At 44.8% G+C, this 24,315-nt stretch overlaps 1 protein-coding gene across 6 annotated transcripts in view; it reads right to left on the bottom strand.

Moving 5' to 3' along the window:
- Positions 1–24,315, bottom strand: part of LOC128890568 (uncharacterized) — a 198,696-nt gene that overhangs the window by 156,575 nt on the left and 17,806 nt on the right. For 2 of the 6 annotated variants that reach the window (XR_008460644.1, XR_008460643.1), the window contains exons 3-4: positions 14,637–14,892; positions 13,888–14,564 (exon numbers count right to left, since the gene is read on the bottom strand). Coding sequence is in view for 1 of the 6 variants with exons in the window: in XM_054149198.1 (XP_054005173.1) it covers positions 14,793–14,892 (100 nt within the window). In the remaining 5 variants the exon portion in view is untranslated. Of the gene's footprint in view, positions 1–13,887; positions 14,565–14,636; positions 14,893–24,315 lie in introns of those variants that run through there. The other 4 variants (XR_008460647.1, XR_008460645.1, XR_008460646.1 and 1 more) reach the window with 4 other exon arrangements.

Raw genomic sequence — 24,315 nt, forward strand, 5'->3', positions numbered from 1 at the left:
CCTTTCTGTACTTATCGTCGTTGTCGTTCAGCAGCGATTCTTAACTACCCTGCTGCCCAATGTTTAGCAGCAGGTCCAATCGTTTGGGTGCTTTTAGTAGGTTCTTTCAGAAGGTTCGTATCTAGTAGGCCTGGGACTCTTTTAGCTATGGCGCGTGGCAGGGAGATACGTCACGTGAGAGACCCAACCCATAGACACTATCTCAATGCCTAATGGTTAGGGGGTGAGGATTGGACTCTGAATCCAACAAAATCTTCGCGAGAACTACGTTGCTATCTTTGAAAAGGTTAAGAACCACTGTCGTTGAGACTTCGTCGTCGTCTGTGAGAGTTGGAAACGCAACTGCACCGAGGGAAGGAGACTCGCGTCGCCAGTTGCACGCACCGAGGTGTGAAGGAAAGCGGGCAGAACAACAACGGTGGCAGTTCGGTATAAACTGTAATACGCGGGAAATGACTTGCTGCTCGAGGCCCGAGGCTGCGTATCCGTCCAAGCGTAAACAATAATTAGCTTAATTAATCCGTCGGTCTGGCGAGGCGACTGATAATTTGATACAATGTTAAAGTGACATTAGCCGATAAGCCTCCCTCTATCCGCCCCTCGCGTCATTTCTCTCCCTCTTTCTTATCGGTCGTCCTTATCCCTTCGACTCTTCCTAGGGAACCCGTTGCTCGGCAGCGAGCTCTCTCCTAATTCCAGCTCCTGGAAGTCGTCCAATTAAACGTAGCTTCCACGCTCTCTACAACCTAACCCCCTCCCCGCCACCTACCTGGCTGCCTTCACCTTATCCTTCTCTCTTTCAGCCTCGAACTTCTCCCGCCACAGTCCTATCCTCCACGGCGGCGCCAAAACGGATATTTCTAACTTTCGAGCAAGACACGAACAGTGTACGCTAATGCGCACGTAAGCTCCCAAACCCGAACCGAACGTCGCGGATTATGCGCGCGTTAAGAGCTTCTAGGGACGAGAAGAGGAGACGGTTGGTCTCCTTCGATCTGCTTGGAAAATGCGTCTACCGATTGGTGCAATTTATCTTTTTTATTTATTTATGGATACTAGAGGCACACACTGCTTTCTCAACGAGGGTTGAAAGTAATGTTTTAACTAATAATTTAAAGAAGAATAAAGAACACCGTCTTCAATTTCTGTAAAAACTTACAATCTTCACCCAATTCCTCGTGTTTCTTCTGTCCTCTCTAATGGTATATTGCACTATGTCTGACATAGTGCAATATCTTTTTTCCGACCGACTTAGGACCCGTTCAGAATTTTCTCATCTTGTATTCCATAACGTCGGCGGAATATCCTGTTTTTAGGCGTGACTGGCGCTTACGGCGCGCCGGTGTATACTCGCCTTGTTTCCCGCCAAGGCGAGAAGAGAGAACCGGGCAGGAAGAGGAAAAGGATCTATGGATCCTCCGCGAAACCCAAAGCAACGCCGTGGATTATGTGCAGACTGGAAAAGGAAGGGCGGAGGATAACTGCGAGATTAATCGATCTCATCGTTTAATCGTCAGCCGTGGTGTACGGGCTGTATCAGCGATAGCGGGCTCGACGAAAGATTTCACGCGTTTCGAGCGGCGAGGAATTATTCAACCAACATTATTTATTAATTATTTCTTCTCCAGGCACGCGAGGCTGCGCGGCGACGTATACTCGCGCACCATTTCAAATAACTGAAGCGATTAAAACGATAGCCTGGAAGTATCTGTTGAAAAGTTAAACGAATGACGAACATTGCTTTTGCTTACTATTCTCAGTTAAGAGGATTCCGCATTCAAAGAGAGGGATAATCAAGGAATATCTGTAAAAATAATACGAGAATATTTCAACCACTACTTGGATACCACGGATAATAATGGCGTAAACTTTTGCACAATTTTTACCTAATTCAGAAAACTTTGTGCCTAATTAAAAAATTTTCGAGGTTTTCGCTTAGTAGTATACGAGAAGAAATGTAATGGTTGGAGCAAAAACAAGGTACAACATTTATTAGTTTTAACTGTTTTATTTTTAAGATTAATGAATATTGTTCGTAATTCCTGTAAAAACCGTTACATTATTCCTGTTACATTATATATTATAGTATGAACTTCTTTCGAATGGACATTTAGAAATTATAATTTTTCTTCTTGAAAAATCATGATTAAATTTTTTAACAAATAAGGAGAACCGATTGGCTGATTCTTATTTTCATCAAGACTTTTCTTTGACGATACTCGCATCTTTCCTCCAGGGATTTCAACTAGAATTCCTCCGGTTAGCGATATCGATCCCCCATCGTATGGGGCGGTGGCAAATTCGAATAAATGTGGTGACGTAGTACAAAGTACCGTCAATCCACTTAATACGCTAAACAATGAAGCGTGCACACAAGCCGATTATCCAGTTATCCGCGCGATATGTTAGAATTACGATCGCTGCGTAATCTGTTTCCAGCGATCGCGAGCGATCGTAATAACCTATTCCTTTGAAGACCAACCGCGAACGTTCAAAGGCAGAACACGTACACGACCGAACGTGAATTATTCGAAGTTAAAACAGGCTGTAATAAATTAAACGATAGATGCATCGAAGATAAAATAAGCGCGGAGAAAAATCAACTTGACCACCTCGCATGAATCCAAGTACTGTGTTTCCTTTCGATGAGGATTTCGCGCGATGTAACTTTAACAGAGAAACTTTTAAACGCGAGTTACGAGCTCTGCCAACTTTTTCTCCGACACGAACGGAGAAGAATTTAATACATTTGGGTTAAAATGTTGTATCAAGCAAAATCCAACGTGTAGAAGGATCCACCATCGCCAATGGGGGTGCTAACAAATCCTCCACCCTCGCAAACACAGGTTGTCTTTCACAGTTCGGCGATAAATTTGCACCCCAAAGCAGTAACGGCGATCAACAATCAATTACACCCACGAATCTTAATCCCCCGGCATTATGCGTTTCACCCTCAGTCGTCTTGACGTTCCAACGTAGGAAATAAACGAAAGGGTGGGTAGCGTTGGCCGGGAGGTCAGATCTGCGTCGGTGAGATTATCCGAGGGTAAAACTGATCACGTACGGCCGGGTGGCGGGCACAATGGCCAACTTTATCCAACTTAAGGGCTATTAGAAGCAACCCCTTTCGCTCTGTCTGCGTCCCTTCAGGTTTCGACCTCCCTGTCGGGCTGTCGGAGATAACCGCACGGAGGTCCCCGGCTCGTCTTCCAATAAAGTTACGCGATTCAGTGCTACGTGAGCTAACGTCAGTTCTACGCGTCGACGCAGATTATATTACGATGCCGATTACTATACCGGGCACGATGCCGCCGCGTTATGTATGAACACACCAAGCCGTACCAGAAATTACAATTACGTAGGAAACGCGGGTTCTCGGCGATAACGTCTACGCGACTCAGTTATTTACGATTCCGTAATTACTAGCGTATACAACGTTCGCGCCTGATTATCGTTATTATTACCGAGCGGTTGGTAAATAAAATCATTCTGCTCGGCGACACAATTACGAACTGAATCTACCCGCGATTAATATTTACAGCGCGTTTACGTACCCCCTGATAAACATTCAGGAGGTGGTTCTACTAACAGAAATAAGAGGAAGCCCAAGAACTACGAAATTGCTTTTGGGACTTTGTGTTCAATTCGTTTATTTCAGAAAACACATTGAAAACTTATGTAGGTTAAAGTTGTTACTATGATTAAGAGATAAAGCTCACAGTCGATGGAAATTGAGAAAAAGCTCGGGAATCAGAGGAAGGGTAAATCGAGCCTCACATGCTAATGATTTCGGCAGATTTGTACACACCAGGCGGTGTATGTTGTTAAGCTCCCCCCACAAAGAGCGTTAAACCTTGCCGACGACGATGACCCCGGTGCCAGTCATTCTCGATAATGACCGTCTCTTCTCCCGTACTCCTTGGACTCCCTCTTCTTCATCCGCGAGGTTCCTCAAGCTTTTTCTTTTCGCGTACACGCACGCCCGTAGAGATTCGGTCCGCTTCCTAATAACTATCGTCATTAGCGCTCTGGAACGGCGGGCGACGAGAAACCGGGTGAAATTTTTTCGTGTACCGACGCGCACGAGCGTCCAGAAAGATTTCACAATGCTGCTCGTAATTTCGGCGGGGGCAGAAGAGGGAGGAACGTGTGCGGGCGCAGGATTAACGACGAGTTTTAACGGTGCGCTATGTACGTTTCGTTTTTTCGGATATATTCGTCATAACGGGTGGTAGGTGACCTGGCTTTAGCCAAGCGGAGCTGCGGAGGAACTTCCAATTTTCCCACCGACGTTGCTCGTTTTTTCCTCTCTGTTATTAATGTCACTTCATTCCCTTCGCGAGCAAATACTACCTCCGATTCTCTTTTATGCGCGCGGTTCCGCGAAACTCGCCGTGGATGGAATTCGAAAGATCGGATTTCATCGGCGTCGTAGTTTGGTACAGGCCATTGTAATGAGAGCTTCTTGATCGTAGTAGCGGGGGTGCATTCGTTAATTGGGTGGAGCATGCGTTACGAGATGCGGGTGGGTAAGGTGTAACAGTTGACACGAATCTGGACTTCGAAGTGAACCGAGGCTAGGTTAGACACAGAGCCTAGAGTGATGATTGGTTGGAATCCTTCTAAACGAGCCACGTTTAGCCGAATCGCGTCCATCGTGGATGTTTCTTCCAGCAGCGGTGCATCAAAAGCGTTTTTGCGTCGCGCTTGTAGTCGTTCATCACGACCAGAGCGGTTTAGATTATAAATTTCGCACGCGCTGGGGATCAGGACGGAAAGATTCGAGCTTGCCTCGTTGCGTACACTCCTGACGAATCAATAATTCATTATTCGGATGATTTATTCAATGGCACGGAGCGATAATTAATTCGTAGGGTGTTGCTGGTCGATACAGATCAATCTTTATTTTGTTTGACGCTTCCGATCGTTTAAATTTCAATTATATTGTTGCGACGGTGTGAAGATATCGCAACGTTGGGAAGCTGCTCCTTTGAGATAGTAGGACCTCGATTACTGAGGGTAATGGGGTTGGACATTCTTGCAATGATCAACGTTTGTACTAATTTGTACTTTGAACAAAATATTTTTGATTGTGTCACTTATATTATTTAGATAATTAATTCGTCGAGCGCAGTTTGACAGCAAGTGATTGTTTAATAATCTTCAAGAGGCAAATGCAACGCGACACGGAGGAACGCGGAATGCCAAGTTGTTTCGTGTAAGATGTAAATGAAATAACGTGACCGATCGGTCGTTAACGAAGAGGAATGCGCGATTTGCTTGGCGGTGTGCGTTTCACACGGGAACGGGAACTCGCTGGGCAGCGTTCGCAGCATTTATCGAAGCCGCCTTGTCCGACGACCTTTCGCATTAGACGCGTGATATATATTAAAGCGGCTAGTGATTCACACGGAACGAGGCTGGCAACGAACGAATCCAGACAGCAGAGTTATACATAACGTGCTCGTCAGCTGCTCCCGTTTCGCTTCCGCCACGAAGTGGAGCAGGTTTCCTGAAACGCGGTCAAAATTCAGACAATCGATTCAGCGATATTTCAGTCATGAATAAACACGCTTGAAAACACAACTATTCGTCGGTATAACTTGTGAAAATTATTTTACACCATCTTAACACGTTGGTCGCAACGTCACCCAGAAATGGGTGACAGGACATTTCATTCAGTAAATAAAGAAATTAATTTAAAGTCGAGATTAAAAAATTAAACAATTGGACAACTGTTAACTTATGTAGTCTTTAACCCTTTGCACTCGAGAGGTGACTCTCAGTCACCACTAGGCTTTCTTTAGGTTTAATTTCTTTGGAACTCGAAGTGTCCATAAAATGATTGTCAATGGGGTTATAATGACTCGATTGTCAAATCTCAAATTAAGGATCTCATTTTCGAAGTTAATCTAAGCTTAGCATTCGTGACAATAGAATGCGAAGAAAGCATCTTGAGTTGCTGATAGATATCAGAATACTAAGCCTTGAGTGCAAGTTAATAGTTTCGAGACAAAATTTTAACGCTGTAGAAATTTTCATCAGTTCGACTCTAGCAGCCAACGTGTTAATAAACATTTCTCTACAATTCTCACTGAAATACAGCTAACGAATCTCGGCTCCCTGTTTATTGCCACCGAGTCAAGTGGAAGATCCAGGCACGTACGAGAGATTAGATGATTCTAGTTGAACCGGTGACAGTGCGTGGCGCCGCTACGGATCGCGACTGAATGAAAAGTGCACGGTAACCGAGCCCAGGTACCAGGTAGTCGTGTACATACATGTGCTAAACGCTCGCTTAACGCGCCAGGTTATTATGCTCCCGCACACTCATTCGGATTAATAATGCTGGGATGACGTAAATCTCAGCGGGGGCTTGGGTAATCCGAAGACGCTCATCCGGTATTCCTGGCGCAACAATCACCCGGTCCATGGCCCGACCTTTTGAGCGATTTGCGTTCGTGGAAACCTGAAACGGGATTTGTGATTCGCGCTGCAAGCGTTTGGCGAATTGGCTGATGGCTCCAAGCTGTTCAGAGATGGGACAAAAATTTGGTACAGCTGGACTTTGTTCTATGCTAATAACTATTCTTAACAATGATCTGTTTTAACTAAACTAATGGTAAATGCTGTGTTTTTCTATGATAAATTATTTTATTGAAAAGATTTGACGATTAGTAGCGTTGGTTTCAATAAAAGAAAACCTTCGTATAAAGCACCAAAGTGTGCTAACCTTTGTGGGCTGCTCACTTCAGTGATAATATTTATGATGCATCGGGGCATTGTCCTGTATCTGAGGCGACTAACTACAATCCGATACGTGCCGTGTGATCGAAGAAACGAAGCGATACAGAGTGATTCTAGAAACAGAGGCTATAGATCTCTTTCAAATGGACGTAGAAGTGATCGTTGGAGGTAGAAAGAAGAGAAACATCGGTTTATGTCATGAAACATGCATGGCTCCGCTGGAAACGGTGCATCTGCATGCTTCACCTGGATCCTGGTACGTGAGAAAAAATTCATACCGCGGGGAGAGCGTCATTGACTAGTTAGAAATACCTGCAACTCCTCTTTCAATGCTAGAATCACTCCGCCTTCAACCACAACCTACTCTTTGTGTCTAAAAATACCGAAATCTTCGTGATCCATTGTGGGAAAAACGAAATCGAAAAAATATCGATACGGCAGGTAGAATCTTAAACAGACTTCGACTAATCGTTCGATGAATCATCTCCATAGTTGTCCTATTGTTTCTCTGAAAATACCTCCACGTTCGTGATCTTTCGTATGGAAATGATAACGGAAAATTCGAAAAAAAGTGCCAGCTTGGTGGAGTGATAAATGAAGACCAAACAATTCCATTTATAACGCACGTCATTTGAAAACGTGACGTTTCGATTCCACGTGAAAAATAAACAATTGTATACAATAAAATAGAAACAAAATCCGGTAGGAGAATCAATATGGTAAATCCATGGTAATTCATATTTTTAGATATTCAGCTAAGAAGGATCTAAAAAAGTAATTTCTGAATTAAGCATTCTCACCTTAAATGGCTTTACTCGTTCTATCTTTCAATCAATTTTACTTGCATTATTGATATAAGAGCACCTGTTACTTTTACAAAAAGAAAGTCGTCGACATACCGACGAGACGCTTGAAAAGCCCGCAGCTAATCGTTCGATCAATCGACCGCATGGTCGCGCTATTGTTTGAGAAAGAAGGCGCAAAATATGAAATTACTTTTTATGGAGGGGTCAGGACGACAGAACTTTCGCCACGTTCGATGATATTCGCGGGGGCAGAGGAAGTTTCGATCAGCCATGGAGTTTCAGACAGGCGCGACGACGACGTCGACGCCGACGCCACCATGGTCCCCACCCGGGCAATAAATTGTCGATATCACAATGAGCACGTATTGAGCCGTCGGCCGTGAGTTGTAATGGCGCAATGAATCATGCAAAAACTTATCGTGCCCGTCTAGGAGATGAGCGAATGCATGTTTTCATTAGTCACCGTTATTTGCTGCGCCCTTGCAGATGCGTTTGCGATTCAGCCCCCGACGCGTATACGCGCCTTTCCACGTAGCCTTGGGCAGGCATTGCCGAGCATTTCGCTTTTACGCGCTTATCGGTGATCTATCGGTTATCGATCGCGTCCCGGTATCGGTGGCTCTGCGCTCTTCGAAAGGGAAAGCCATGGTGAATTATCGACACATTTTTTGGCTGTCGTTGCTTCGGAAGATGAGAGTGTCGGTTTGAAATTCAAGGAGTTATTTTTTGAATGGAATTTTTTACAAAAATGATGACTCGAACCCCTCTATCTTCACATGGTCTCGACACACCTCGCTTCGAACGAGATCTCTGATCTCTGCGTATTTAAAACACGAACGAGCAATTCGAGGCTCGTCTGGATCAATCGCTAATTTAAACGCGTCGAGTCGTAAATTATTACACCGTGGATTGCGGAGAATTTTAAATATCCGAACAGGTCGAAGCAATTATGGCACGCGAGTTGAACGACACGGGGAACTCTTATTACGTATTCGCGGCGCTACGAATTTTAAGAGCCACGCGAAACGAACGGCATCCAGCAATTATTCATCAGACCGGAGTGATTTGCACGGATTACAATTGATTATTGTGACTGACGCGTGGATAAAACTAGCACGGAGATGAGAGAACTCGCATTTTCATTAGTCACTGTTATTTGTGACGCGCGGTCTTTGCGCAGCGCGATGCAACTCCGATGCACCGTGTAAATGCAATGTTGCCTCGAGGGCTTCGCCGAGTCGGAACGACGACTCGTCTCTCTCACGCCTGTGACTCTACTAATAATAGCAATATGTATCTTACGCTGTTCCATAATAATGCGTTGAGTTATTCTAATTTCGCACCTGGTAACTGCATAATCCAATCTTAACCGGAACGACGACTATAAATGATATTACGGAAAAAGTGGAATCGTGATGCAGTAAGTGCATATTGCATCGCGATGCAACTAGGTTCATCACACCGATAGGCTAAGTTCAATCCTTTATGGCTTTTACTTTATCCCTAACAAGTTTCGCGTGATAATCAGTGATATAGTAATAAAATCTTTAGACATGAGAATAAATCCTACATTATAAGATTATAAGAAAAAGATATTGTTCTCTGTATACTATCGGGATCAATTCGCGAAATTGGACACTGAGTGAAGCAGCATCTCAGATTTTGTGCAAATTTGAGTATGTTGCAGTCTTTTACTTAAATCTTTAGTTAACCCTCCGTAGACACACATAGGTCTGTGGTGTCCGACCGTTTAAGCGAGTTCGCGAGTATCTCGTGTTTCGTATTGATTTCTATTCAATAGCAATAATAAAAATTAATTTTTCTCCATCAACCAATGCATGCTCTCTTCAGTATGTTAAGTATGTTCAGTATCTTGAGTATGATAAAAAACGCTAGGACACCGTAGATCCATGTGTGTCTAGGGAGGTGCGCAAATTATAATGTGTCTACGGAGGGTTAAGTATCACGCAACGCTCAGCGAGGTTCGTATCTCGTATGTAGGTACGTTGTCGTTGAAGAGGTAAAACTATTCATGGATAACCTCGAATGACCATGTACTATAGGTCGACGAATTGTAACATCTTTTTCCATCTACGATAGTTTAGGCATTATCGCTCTGTAACAGTTTAGCTGCCTTACTTGTATACAAATATGGCAGCTAAATGGCAGCCTACTGAAAAATACTGAAATTCCAAGAAACTTCAAAGCAAATAACGAAATCGCGAGAGCGAAAGATTCGTTCCCTACTAATGCTTATCTCGATTGCTTGGTTCGCCAGGTAGATCCAATCCGCATCATTGTTGTGGCCAGGGTTTGATAAAAGCCTGAATATTTCAAACAAAAATTACGAATTGCAGCCCACTCGCACGCCACGGCGAGCCGCATATACATTTTCATTAGTCACCGTTATTTGCGACGCCTTCGAGCGCCGATGCAAAGTCAGCGTCGGGGCGTCCGTGTACGATGCCTTCGAGGTATTCTTTCGAGTATGCATGCCTCGCCTCTGCTCGCCGCGCCTGGGTTCGCGAGTATGTTTGGATATCTCGCGGGTACATACGCGAGAGCCTCGTCATTCCTCTTATAACATGTGTGCATAAACAAGTAGAATGATCGAACGCGAGGGGTGGGCGAGAGAAACGGGGAGGTCGGGGGCAAGAAAGATGAGAGGCGAACTCGAGATCAACACGCACCCGCGACACTAGGGAGAAACTCAGCATCGTGGTTGAATGCTTGTGTAAACGTGACGAACTTATTGCGTTTTCAGTCGTGATTAAAGTTGAGCTAGTTGTTGTAATTGGCAAAACGATGGATCTGATCTGAGTGGATGCGGTCTGACAATTGAGATACCTAATATCATATGAATCCTATTCCTGTGGTTCTTTGCTGAAGTCACTATCGGATGCTAACTTGTTAAATCTACTACAACTCAACGAGTCTTCATTCTATTTCTTTTGAATAGTATCGTCTCCGTCATCATTCGTTACTCTTTAGAGATTACGTTTCTTTTTCTAAAGAGGGTCCAATTAAAATAGAGCCGAAACGTCGTCCACTTTTAATATCTAACAAGCGAGGAGTAACTTTCTTTTCAAGCCATCGCCAGAGGATTACGGTCGAAAAGATTGCCGAAACGTACCCGAACAAATAGTCCACCTGTTGGCTACATAATTACAGGTTTTTTTCCACGTTGTCGAGCCATACTTCGAAAGCAACTGACTCCAGTTAGCGTGGCAGGTCTCGGACCATTCTTGAAGGAGCAGTGGTGGATCCCGTTAGCGGCTTCGTTAGGCTAGTAGGAAGTGTATCGCTTAGAAGGCGTGGATTACAATTTATAACGATGAATCCGCGCGCGTGTGATCGGTGCCGATTAATTGCCAACTGGATGTGATCTCGATGAAGCGATAGCGCAGACCTCGTAGCCTACGGTTTCTCGCAACTTTTTCGCTCGAGGAATAGCGATCGGTTCGTAATTTTTGTGGAGACCGTTACCCACGCACTTGCATGGCTATTTCCATGGGGTTTCGTCCGTGGTCACGACTACACGCGTACGTGTATAGCTGTATGCGAGCTGATCTGCAGCTTACGCGACTGGGGAATATTGAGTTAACGGGTGTACGATATCAGCACCTCGTAGTCAAGCTTAACGTGGGTGACGGAAGCGAAGAAAACTGTTGGAATTCGGCTCAGAATTATCGTGTCATTGTGATGTACAAAGTAGTGGTTCTAGGAAATTGGGGTTGAAGTTACTTAAGACTGGGTTCAATGAATGCGGTATAGAAACTTATTGTTTTTAATCGTTTGTGATCATTAATAACGAAAAATAGTGTTTTCCTAGAATCAATTTTATCAAGAATGGCAACGGCGAAAGAAACTTCGAGGGGCTCGCGTCTACAGGGAGCAACATCAATCGACGTAACCATAAGTCTTCGTTGCTGGAAGTGCTACCTCCATCGGATCTCTTCGGTTTGCGTAACGTTTGGAAAATAACTAACGAAGCCGATTGATCAGGCAGAACGGCCTGAAAATCGAAGAGACCTCTAGCGGGACATTCATTTTGCAAGAGAAAGAGGAGACCCCGGGCTTCGAGCCGTTCACAGACGCGATCGGGTTCTCCCACACGTCCGCGTCAATTATCGTTTGACCGAACCAAGTACCAGAATGTCTGGTTAATGAATAACGACGCGTCTAATGACACGGGACGTCATATCTCGGCTCGATGCCGCGTATACGTCAACCGAAATCAATTCCGTTGGAAAAGCTACGTCGATGTTTGACGAGGTCGAACGTTCTCGAACGACTCGGATTCGAGGACCAATGAGCTTTCTGCAGTTTATGCTCGATTCATCGAGGATCCGTCAAAGAGAAACGTGGTTAATTGATACCTCTTTCCCGGAGGGTTTTAAATAAATCCAATGTTACCGATCGTAGAATTCGAGCTGAGTGAAATTGCTGATACGATTTCGTTTGGACATGAAATTCGATCGTTACCAGTTTTCATTTTTTTTTCCGCGTGTAAATTTTGCATCCCCGCTCTGCTAATACCCCGCTATATACCGGGGTATCTGTAGTTTTGTCGATATTTCCGTGTATATATGGCGTCCGTTTATTGGGGAATACTTGTATCAGCAATTTACTGGAATTTTAAACAGTATTTGTACACGATAACGATTTTACCTGACCACTTCTGAACGAACGAACATCCATCTCGTGCGAAAGCGAGTCAAAGAGGATAGAGAGTTTTTATAAGCATATTTATTTGAATATTCTGCGAGGCCTGGGCCACTTAACGTTCAAAGGCCTTCATACGATATTTTTAATAGAAAAAGTAATATTACAGCTTTTCATTCTGGACGTTACCCGACAGTACTGCTGTAGACATGACGCTGTTAACCAGTTGGACAGCTTGCCCAAGCTGATTATCTCGCAATAAACTGCTGATTACTCGGAGACCGTTTTAAAACTAAATAGTGTCACTTCTACGAGTGAGTCCAGGTAATAGATCCAGAATGAAACCATTGCGATATTTCACTTTGTACCAAAAAGATTATAACAGCATATCGCACTTAATTATTTTTATTATGCAAATCGGAGACCTCTGCAAGTGTGTAGCTGAAGCCATATATCTTAGCTATTCCCCCTCCCCTGTGATAAATCCTAATGAAATCCAATAAAACTGATACCCATGTCACTTGTGCATGCATATCACAGAAACTCGCGAGGAATTAAACATACCCCTCCGTCCGTTAACTCTCCGCTGCCCTCCCTCGATCATTCTACCCTGCGATGCGAGAAATCTGTTCAACAGGACCAGCTGCTTAATCACCCAACTAACACCAGCCCCAAAGTTTCCTCAAAACTATCGCCGAGTCAGCGCAGTCAACAAAAATTCCAATTCGATTACATCCCGGTCGACTGCACTCGTGATCCCCAATATCACCAGGCTATCGAAGCCGGAAGTTACCTTATTCCCGTGGCGAAACGATAAATTTCTAACCCAATTACGCGTTATAACAACTCGAAACTTGCAATAGATCGTCGCAGACCGGCTACACGTTGCATTATCTCCCACACACGCGCGGGATCGAGCACTCGCGGCGCCGCACACCGTCTCCGCCGATCGCCATCCCCGTGTACTGCCAGCCACGGTTCCGTCGTAACGCTATTACCGCGTCACCCTGTATCGACTGGAGAGTTTCGAGCCAACAGTACGGGGCCTTTCGACTATCGTAAGTGCCGTGTCCCGCGCTGTCCGGTGCAGCAACACCTACACCGTTCCGCATTACTTATCGAGCCGTAGCCAGTGTCCATCGAGAATAGAAGCGGGAACATGCAGGAAGCTGAAATGCCCGTTGCACCTGACAGGTGCTCACGTATTCACGAACGGACAGCCCTTCACTCTCAGCGCATCAATCTCCGCCGGTCGCGCAGACCGAAGATACGAGGACGCTCGGTGCTCGATGATCAAACCCCTGCATTGCGGTCGGGAACCCTGAAAAGATGGCCGACGCCATTTTTCTCGACTACGGATCGAGGTCTTTGGACTGGGGTTGGCAGTCCAGGCTGTTTTGCACTAGCCATCTTGGTATGTAATCTTGGTGAGATACAGGGCAAGAAAATACTCATATGCTGGTGGTTATACAGGCTGTCCCAGAATTAGTGTAAGAATCGGAAATAGAGGGGAGGAGTGTTTCGTTAATACTTCACAAAACGAAGCACCATGCGACATTTTTACAAACAAAATTGTGGTTCAAAATCGTCTCAACTACCCCCCCCCCCCATTTCTGGTAATTACACAAATTCTGGGATACCCCGTATAGTGCTGGGGGTCGAATGATTGTTTATTTGTGCTAACGGCACGAGAACAAAAGCGAGCGGTATTTACAATGTCCGCGTTACAAAACTTTTGAATGTTTTTGTGCTGTATACACGGACTATTTGTCAAGCGTGTAGATAACGGGCGACAAAACGGCCAGGATTTTCGCGAGAGCGAAAAACTGCGTAATAAATATAATGAATCGGAACTCGCTTCGAGGAGACAACGAGTGACGAATGGTCGGTACGATACAAAAAAAGTTATTGATCATCATGCTCCAGCGGTTAGAACGCACGTTCGAATTTAACGTTAAGAAACGCAACGCAATTTCAAGTTTCGAAGTATTTATTCCGAAACATACTGGACACAAGTGCACGAGCTCCTACTAAGCAATTACCAATACTGCCAGTCCAAACATTAGCTGAGTGCCGTCGCTGATGACGTGATTGAAGAATTCCTCTGGAGTTTTTGTCCGCCTATACGTGCCCATCGAGAAAATGCATAACTTCGGCTTGTGCGAACACCTCGGATGCAACGAAGACGGGGTTAGCGCATCATTGAACGAACCATTAGGAAGATACAAGTCACGGTGACAAATGCACTGGTGACAGGGCCCGCACACGCGATGCAGACGGGTGGAATGTACCATTTGGTATAAGAGGGGATGTTCCTTCGACATGACATCCGAAAGTGTCCTGTATCTTGTAGACAAATTCGAATCTAGTAAGATGATGCCACAAACCCCCTCTAATTTCACTTGGAGTACAACATACCTCGACTTCTGCAAAATCCCTCATCTCATAGAAGACACACCAACATGTATAGGCTAATTGCAACATTATATAACAAGTCCATTATTATAAAACTAGACCTAAGATACTATTGTAAAACTTAGATTTAAGAAATTTTGTAAGCATCATGTTTATCACTTCTACTTCTCTACTGGTGCTCCTCCATTGCAATGTCTGGACAGTACGACTCGATCCACTGGCATGATCACCTCTTCCAGCCTGGAAAGTCCGCATACACCTGGAAAAAAATTAAAAATATCGAGGTTAGCGCCGTGGCCAGTGTTTTAGGGGTTCCGTAGTTGGCCGTCAGCGACCAAATCGATCGCGAACGGTAGACAATGACGACCCCCAGTCGAGATTGTGCACCGTAACGCGCAACTTTGCTTCTTCGGCGATTGGAGCACAGCCTGGACCACACGCGGGGCCAGGAACTGTGGCTGGGTTCGCATGATCGCGGCCGTTCCGCGATCGTGATCGCGGTACCCAGCGTTGATGTGTCATCGTGCACGGCTTCTACGGGCCGACAGAGGGTTCTTGTCGCTGAAAGAACACCTTGTGCTCCTCTTCCGTGAATGCTATTCGCGGTGCAACGCGACACAAGCCGCGCTATTCGTCCGACGACCGTTTCGCGGTTTCCAGTCCGTCTTTGTGCCGTCCCCAGTGATTTACGTGTCGCTGTCTGCGGTCATTTTAATAATAATTTCCCCCTGTTTGTTTATCGCGCTCGAGTCACCCCCTCCTCTTCCAGTGAGGTTATTTATGCGACGAATAGTCGCGCGTTTGGTGATTGCGTCCAGATTGTCCAGATTTCTTGTGGGATTTGCGAATCGAGTTCCCGCACACCGCGGTGGACCGTATTCTGCGAAACGCAGTCAAAATTTAAATACCCAATTTATTAATGTGAATATATTTTGAGATTCGATCTATATATACCATCGATTATTTTATAATCAGAGTCGCGTTACTGCTTCTCGTAATTACCGCCCGATAAGAAACAACATATTATGCCCGGTCGCCATTTCCCTTCATCGATGCGAAATTGGCAAAAACTGTTTTAAATAAATTCCTTATAATTTTCGACACTGAGATTAATTCAGGAGAGAGATTTTCCCATCACCGATAGACTCACCAACGGAAAGATGAAAATCCCGCTATACTACTAGGCTATGTATTTTATTTTCTATTCCGATAGAAGCCACAGGTACTGTATGTACCGCCTCGTGCACTTTAATAATTTGATCGTACCATCTGTTTTCTATCCGTGAAACGAGGCCAATCGAGTAAAATCACCTTTGGAGCGCACAGTGGGCGCATCGCAAGCTTTCAACGCTTAAAATATTCACCGAAGCTCATTCGGTTTCTCTATACTATCTACGATGGGAATGCTCCTTAATTCTCAATTTAAACATTTTCGAAACTCAGCTGAACCTCGCGATTTTCATTTTGCGTTTCGCAGTGCCGAGTCCTCTGCCAGTTCGATCACCGTCATGAACAGAAACCAATCTTTCCGACAAACGATAGCCTTATTGCGGATGCAGTGCAAACGGGCCAGCCTCCCGCGGTGCGTAAAGGCTGGCCACGATTACGCAGTCGACAATTTCGCAGCGAATTCCGTGGAGCAGGCAGCCACCTGCCGCCGACATTTACTTTGTGGAAATCCATCGACGTGGCCCGACCGATTCCAACGGCATCGGTACGAACATCAAAGTGGACAGAGCGTCCATAACCGCGCGTGTAGCTCGATTCAAAGGAAACCTGCTCGCGTCTGTCTGTGTGTTAGCTGCTCCGTGGCCGTGGACCAGCGTCCATGCTCGCGAGTAATAGCATTCGCATTGGACCGAGTGTCCAGGCACGAAACTTGAGACGAAACTCGCTGGAACGGGTGAATTTTGCGTTTAATAGTAGAATAAACAGTGATTTACCTTGCGAAAGCACGCCGATGAAGGATGTGGTGGCACGAATTGGAGCGGGAGTAATTTGAAGGAGAAAGTATGTGTAGTTAATAATTTAACCTAGCACTTAATATAAATGTTGCCAGCTAGAAATCTGGAGCAGAGGAACTACAATTATCTCCCTCTGAAAAGTCCCAAAAGTCACTCATACAACGGTACGTAGTTTATTTGCATCCAATAGACATATAATTCCCAAAATCTTCAAAAAATCTACGCAGCACAGCTCCTTAACATACAGTGCATAATACTCCAAACCCTATTCGTATGTTACCTAATCTATCCTGGAAGTATCCGTGTTTCCTTTCGCAGCGTCCCGTAAGATCTCCACCGAAAAGCTTTTATTTCGGCCGGGGTGAGCAAAGGAAGAATTTTTAGCGGTGAAAATTTTACTACTTGGGCCCCGTATCTTTACCGATTCGGAACACGATCGCGCGAAATATAAATTTCTTTTTTATTTCGCCGCGGTATCGCGAGCCCCGAATTTCTCCGCGAGCGGTCGAGCCGCACGTTATAAAACGCATCGTACGCGCCCACGTGTGTATATGCGTGTGCACGCGTTGCACCAGGCTGGTGTGGGTGTCGTTAAACGCTAAGCCGCGCTGGGATTTCGGTTATCTCGGCTCCGAATAGACTGCGTTAATTAAATGCCGCCATACTAATGAAATCCAAATACGTGCGCGTATTACGCACTTACTAGGTTGCCATGGCGTCTGCGCGCAAGGAGCCTGCACGGGACATCTCAGTCAAAATCGGATTGAATTACTATCTAGACAACGATTTCGAGTTATCGTCCCCGCTATCAACGTAGAGAAATCCAAATTTGAATTGGAATCCTTTATTTTAGGATGATCAGATTAAAATTTTAAGTTTCAGTGCAATAATTGTCATTCGGTTGATTAGAGTCTAATTACCGACGATACTATTATCCTGGTCTACCGAGGCATTGAAATATTTAGACGCTTTTCGTACACGAATAAACGTTTCAGCAGTACTCGTACAGTTATTATGAAACGGAAAAATTATTTAACGCGACTGCTGCATGTTTAGAGGCTTTTTTCTTCCATTTATCTTCTGAAGAGTAGTTTATAAAATAAATGAAGATAGAATTTATAATTGTGTGAGTGGATTAAACAGTCTCACTAATTGAATTTTCGTGTCTCTGAGGTACCGTTGCGTATTTTCATAAATTTCATTTGGATTTTTATGAATAATTTTGAGAACATATTCACACTTAAGGTTTGTTAAATACTATTTAAATATCTTGCATTTTTATAACACTAATGGCAGGAAGTAGAGTTTTCTGTTTCGAACAGTCAAACAATCAGCATGAACCTATTATTCCTTGGAATAACACAAGGAAAAAATGTTTCGTTAGGTTGGCAGGCCTCTCTTGCGAGGACGTCCTGCTTGCGATTTCAAACAGAAGCGGTCGTATTCTAATAAGAAGTAATATAGTTAAGAAGCAAGCGAGCATTGAGTCTCCGATACAAACTCTTTCTCTTTGTTTGTGATAAAGCGTAGACAATAAGACCTTAATATTTTGGAAAAATGAAGAATCCACGAACCTGCAACCACACGAGGAACCTGTGAAACGGCATTCAGTCTACCAATGCCAAAAGGTCCCCGACCCCTGAGACGATGCACCCAGTTGGTTACGTGGCGTGCACGCGCGCCCCGAAAAAAGGAGGAATAGCCAAAAAAGGTCGAATGGAAGAAGCGGCTCCCATTGCCAGAAAATAAAGTGGTCCTCTGACACGTGGGAAATTCTGCCAGACGAAAGAATACAGGCTGTCGTCGGCGTATGAAAGAGTTCCGCATGAAAGCGGCGAGTGGGGCCGAGCATCAACGAGTGTAAATCAGTTTACTTTGGAGAAAAGTAGAAGATTGCAATTCGCGCGGTCCCCTACGTTCGTCGCAAAAATTCGGCGAGGAACAGTTCCAGACTTGTCCCTGAACAAAACTTCCGGGTTAGGAACCTGCCAATGTAATCAGACGGTGATTGGGCGCCTTACATGATTGCGGGGATGTTTAACCACCGGAAATTGTATCACTCGGTTACAGAGGGAGTAGACGTTGAAACGCCATTGGGGATTTCTGGCCAACGTAAAGCACACAGAACCCTAATTAATCTCGGTTCGAAAATGGTTATCGAACAAAGCTCAGCCTCGATTGATCGTTGAGGGGAGGATAGTTGGTCATACCCTTGCGGGAATTTTTCTTAACTTTGACTGTGTCAAGATATAGTTTCGAAGAGGTTACGTAAGAATTTTCAGAGTAAAATGTTTATTCTTTAATATATTACAGGGCTTGAGTGTATTTAAATATTCGATACTATGAGTTGTTGAAAAATAAAATGAAATTCTAGCAACCAAAGGTTAAGATCACTGCGCTCACGAATATGTACCCCGCGTCTGGCGAAGTTCGATTAATAATTTGCATCGATATTACAGAACTCTCTGCAAACGTGCTCCAGAACAGATTGTCGCGAATCCTTTTGTCGAGGACTCTACAGAAGGGTATGCATACTCGCGTTTGCATCACGTACAGACAGGTTCGCAATCAGATGAGTCAATTTCTTCGCGCAGTTCTCGACCGAGGAGTTCGCATCCAGACGGATTTTATCGTCGTTTGATTCGCCGTGAAAGACGATCTGTCAACCTCGCCGGAGATGAATAGATCCCGATCCCTCTGCGAGCCTTTCGTCTCCTGGACAATGGGCGAGCACGAGCCACGAGCTTTCACTAGCGCGGGGATTAGGAAAAAGTGGAGCGAGAAGCTCCCGAGAAACGTGTTCCGAAGATACGAGGAGAGGCTCCATATTCGTCACGAGGCTTCGCCCTCTTCCAGGGTGTCCTGGGTTTGCGAAAAACTTGACGACCCTTCGAATGGAACGCTCCAACGTTCAATTGGAATGTGAACGGTCCGCTTGCTGCATTTTTAACCGACTTCGAAAAGGAGGAGGTTACTCAATTCGACATGTATTTTTTTTTTTTTTTTAAATGTCTGTTCACCGATTACGCCGAGATGGGTTCACCAATCGGAATGAATCGTGTTGCATCTTGTAGAGCATGCCCCCTCCCCCCCCCCCCCACGGTGGTCCCATTATCACGACTTTTTGCGATTTGTCATTTTTTACCCGTCTTTTTACCAAAAAACCGTGATTTTTAGGTATGCTTGCCGATTACGTCGAGAAGACTTGATGAATCGGAGTGAAACCTCTTGCATCTTGTCGAATATTTCTTCTAGTTGGTCGCGTAAAAGAAACATTTTGTGATTTGTCATTTTTTACCTGTTTTTTTTTTTTTAAACAGAAACATTCTGTCTTGCTTCTTACTCCGAGACCTGCATTATCGCCGGACACTCCACATTACCGACAGAGCACAATTGTTTCACATTTTTTGTGAAACAATCCGCCAGACGTTTTGGTTCGTCTAAGCTAGGTCTAATAGGTTATCGGCCGATAATGCAGACTGCTCTGTCGGTAATGTGGAGTGCTCGATTGCTAATGCAGGTTACTCTGTCGGTAATGTAGGGTGCTTTGTCGATAATGCAGATTGCTCTGCCGGTAACGTGGAGTGCACTGTCGATAATGCAGATTACTCTGCCGCTAACGCGGAGTGCACTGTCGATAATGCAGATTGATCTGTCGGTAATGCGGAGTGCTCGGCTGATAATGCAGATTGCTTTGTCGGTAATGTAGAGCGTTCTGTCGATAATGCAGATTGCTCCGCCAGTAATGCGGAGTGCTCCGTCGATAAAGCAGGTTGCTATGTCGGCAATGCAGATTGCTCAACCGGTAATGCAGATTGCTCCGCCGGTAATGCGGAGTGCTCTGTCGATAAAGCAGATTGCTATGTCGGCAATGCAGATTGCTCTGCCGGTAATGTAGATTGCTCTGCCGGCAATGTAGAGCGTTCTGCCGGTAATGTAGATTGCTCTGCCAGTAATGTAGATTGCTCTGCCGGCAATGTAGAGCGTTCTGTCGATAATGCAGATTGCGCTGCCGGTAATGTGGAATGCTCTGTCGATAACGCAGGTTGCTCTGTCGGCAATGTAGAGTGTTCTGTCGATAATGCAGATTGCTCAGCCGGTAATGCATATTGCTCTGCTGGTAATGTAGGGTGATTTGTCGATAATGCAGATTGCTCTGCCGGTAATGTAGGGTGCTTTGTCGATAATGCAGATTGCTCTGCCGGTAATGTAGGGTGCTCTGTCGATAATGCAGATTGCTCTGTCGGTAATGCAGATTGCTCTGCCGGTAATGTAGAGTGTTCTGTCGATAATGCAGATTGCTCTGTCGGTAATACAAATTTTTTTTCTAAAAAATTATTTTCTATGCACGGACCTCGCCGGAATATAATTTATTTGGTAGGATATATATTTATTTTTTGGTAGGATATATATTATATTTTAATCGCGAGTCGTGACTGGATTACGAAAGAATCTGGTAAAAAATGTGAAAGCTTGTTTCACTTTTGGGAGTGGAATTCAGTTTCAGCCAGGTATACACACCAAGAGCTGCCAATCATTTGCAACAAATCTATCTCCAGTTTATGGAAACTCACCAACGGGAGAAAATCACCGTGTATGTATTGAACCCATTCAATAATACAGAGAGTCACCAACACTCAATCAGACTATCAATCGTGAACAGTCTGCCGAACCCATTCATCAGACACACATCACAGAGATTCCCATCAATAGTCAAACGCATGTTACAAATTTAAACCGTGGCCCGTCACTCACTCTCACGCTCTTATATAACAGATGAAGTTAATAGCAGAGCGCGTACTATGAATTCGATTCTCCACATTTCGCGGCCAATCTGTGGAATATCAATTTTTAGCTAGAAGAACATGGCAAGTCTGTGTGTATACCTGACTGAAACTGAATTTCGCTTTCAAAAGTGAAATAAGCTTTTACATTTTTTACCAGATTCTTTTGTAATCGGGTCACGAAAATTACGCGACGCGACAACAACGGTTACAGATAAAACTTTTCCTGTGACTTTTCGTGTAGTTTCTTGGTTATTCTTCGCTTATAATTTGTACATTCTTAAATGACGTTTGATTAGAATAATCGTGGTTCTATTTCGGAAATATATGAAGCTCGCGGCGACCCAATTATCGAGTTCCTCCTACCAACTTGGATCCTTCGAAAATATGCCTATAAATATTCCAAATGGAATTTTTGAAGCATCCTGCCTTCTGATTCATGGGTCGTTCGAAGTGGATGTACACGGAAAGGAAAGAAATTGGACGGGTTCCCAATTTAACGCCATTATCGCAGTTAGCTGGTGAACACGGGCATAAAGGTGCGGTGACGAGGGTGGACGTCACCGTACCAGAGGCTGCAATATAAATTTCGCGGAAAGTGTAACGGAAGCGATTTGCAGTATGCGGCCAGCTATCCGGAGGCAGTTATGATCCGTTGCCAATAGCTAATGCAACGATGGCGTGCAAATCGACGTAGACGGAACATAATTCAGTTGACTCGAAGTTGGCGCGGCTTGCTTCTCCGCCAATCGATCCTGAATCTCTGCATAAGCTTATGCGCCCCGCTGCAACCGGTGCAGGTTGCTGCAGTTCGCTGCTAAAGCTGCGCCGAGTCGATACGCAGATGCGCCACCGGCGATTAAGAAACTTGTTCTAACGTCACGAAGTTCCGGCGATAAAGCTACTAACGATTCTGTCCGTTTTAACCACCGAATTCATCGAGGCTCGCGTACCATGGCAAATAACCACGAACATCCACTATTCTCTATTTATGCATTCACAGAAAAGCTTAAATGTAAAAGGAAAGGATCGATACTTGTGGTTCAGAAAATTTATTATCGTCTCGACTCTGTTATTTTCAGCGCAATAACTATACCAATATAGCTAGTCACTTTAATAGAATAAAAGATAGAAGACCCAGTGATTCGTGTCGTCCTCGGAATCTGTGAGCAACGTAATTCAATTTAGACAATTTCGATCCCAAAACGAGACACGAGATGGCAGGGCATATCGATAACTCGCGAACACATCCGCAAATTGCTGATCTGCTTGGAAATGACGCGCTCCGGCAAACACAGCTCAAGCAGATCGATGAGCATAAACAGTCGAGTGAACATAAGGCGTGCAAGCAACGGGAGCCTAACGTGTAGGCACATTTGTTTGCGAACAAATACACATGGTGCGCCTAGAAAATTCATCCCCGTGCGAGCGATAGAATAATATCCACCTGTCGGCGCGTGTCGATCGATCGTCGCGCGATCGAGACGCCTGGCGTCCGACTGATTCTCTGAACATTTATCTAAATATTCTTTGAGGTGAGGTGAGATACGGTTGATGAACCGAATGATTAGTTGGAAACAAAAATTAGAACAAAGAACCAGCTAACGAGCTGTTCGCTATTTTTTTCGCTGGGACAAATTATGGAACGTGTTTGCAACGTTACAGAGGACTGAATAAAAAAGAAAGGACGCGACAAACACGGTGTTTCGGATAAAACAGAACTCGAATTGCGATCGGCATTTATCAGCTGTCATTCGGAACACGTAAACACGCGCCGCGAGAGGAGGCGACAGGGTTGTTAGTTTTTCCATCGCGCAGCGCAGGAACCGCCTGCGTGCATTCAACGGCCACGATCTGCGCTTTACATTGTGCAATATTATGCAACGGCATTCAACCGTGAAACAATTATACGCGTTTCCAGCGGGCCGACGTTCGGTCCTCGTAATCGTCGTAAATCTATTTTCGCGCGGCATTGTTTGCCGTGCATATTAACTCGTTAGCCCGGATTTCTAAACGAACGATGCGTACCGAACGATAATAATTTCCCGCTCGCGGCTCCGCTCCGCGCGTGTCCGCTCCGCGAGCGAAATTCGCTCGTGACTGGTCGACCGCGGTGATCGTAATCGACGATCCTCGAGATTAGAATTTTACCCGTTTGCGACGAATTGCAAGTAAAATTGTTATATAGTAAAAGAAGTCTAAAATATTCCAGCTACTTTTCACCACCGATATTTCAGCAAATTTTTCAACGCGATTTTGGTAGTACTCGATACGTCTAATATCGGATGCAACCTTTCCTATGATCTCGCTATTTCTATTTCGATTCTGGCAAATGTAGTCGCTGAAAATCAAATTAAACTGCATCAAATATTCAATGCCTGATAGGCTCGTCACGGTATCGGGGACTTCGTATCGGACGTGCCTTTCCGCGAATCGCTAAAATTAATGCGGGATGGTGAATCGATAAATTAGAACATAAAAAAAAATATGTCGAACTCGTACACGGACGGGTGGAAACATACGTTCCCACCTATGGCTGCCTCGCTCAATAAAATAATAACGTTGACAGAACAAGCAGTTAAAATCTGCATACTGTTTAAGGACATCTACACGCGAGGCTTTCTCCACGACGCAGCCTCCAAGGATCTCTCCTTTCTTCTCTCTCCCTTTCTGTCCCATGCAGTTGCATCCTGACTGCAACAACCATTCTTAACAGGGTTTGGTACAGCCGTTCATAATAACTCTGGCAATAAATCGTTGCGCCATGGGAACGCGCAATGACGCTGTTCTAAATTATCTCCATTGACCACGAAATCTCGTAAAGATTGACAGTGGTTCCGCCGACCACAGCCGTTTATTGGAAGTGAAATTTGTCGGCTGACTTCGCCCCTTTGGGACATTCGCTTTGGCGGGGACTGTTTCGTCGAACGACGT

This window comes from Hylaeus anthracinus, unplaced genomic scaffold (assembly GCF_026225885.1).
Source record: "Hylaeus anthracinus isolate JK02 unplaced genomic scaffold, UHH_iyHylAnth1.0_haploid 12001, whole genome shotgun sequence".
NCBI classification, from domain to species: domain Eukaryota; kingdom Metazoa; phylum Arthropoda; class Insecta; order Hymenoptera; family Colletidae; genus Hylaeus; species Hylaeus anthracinus.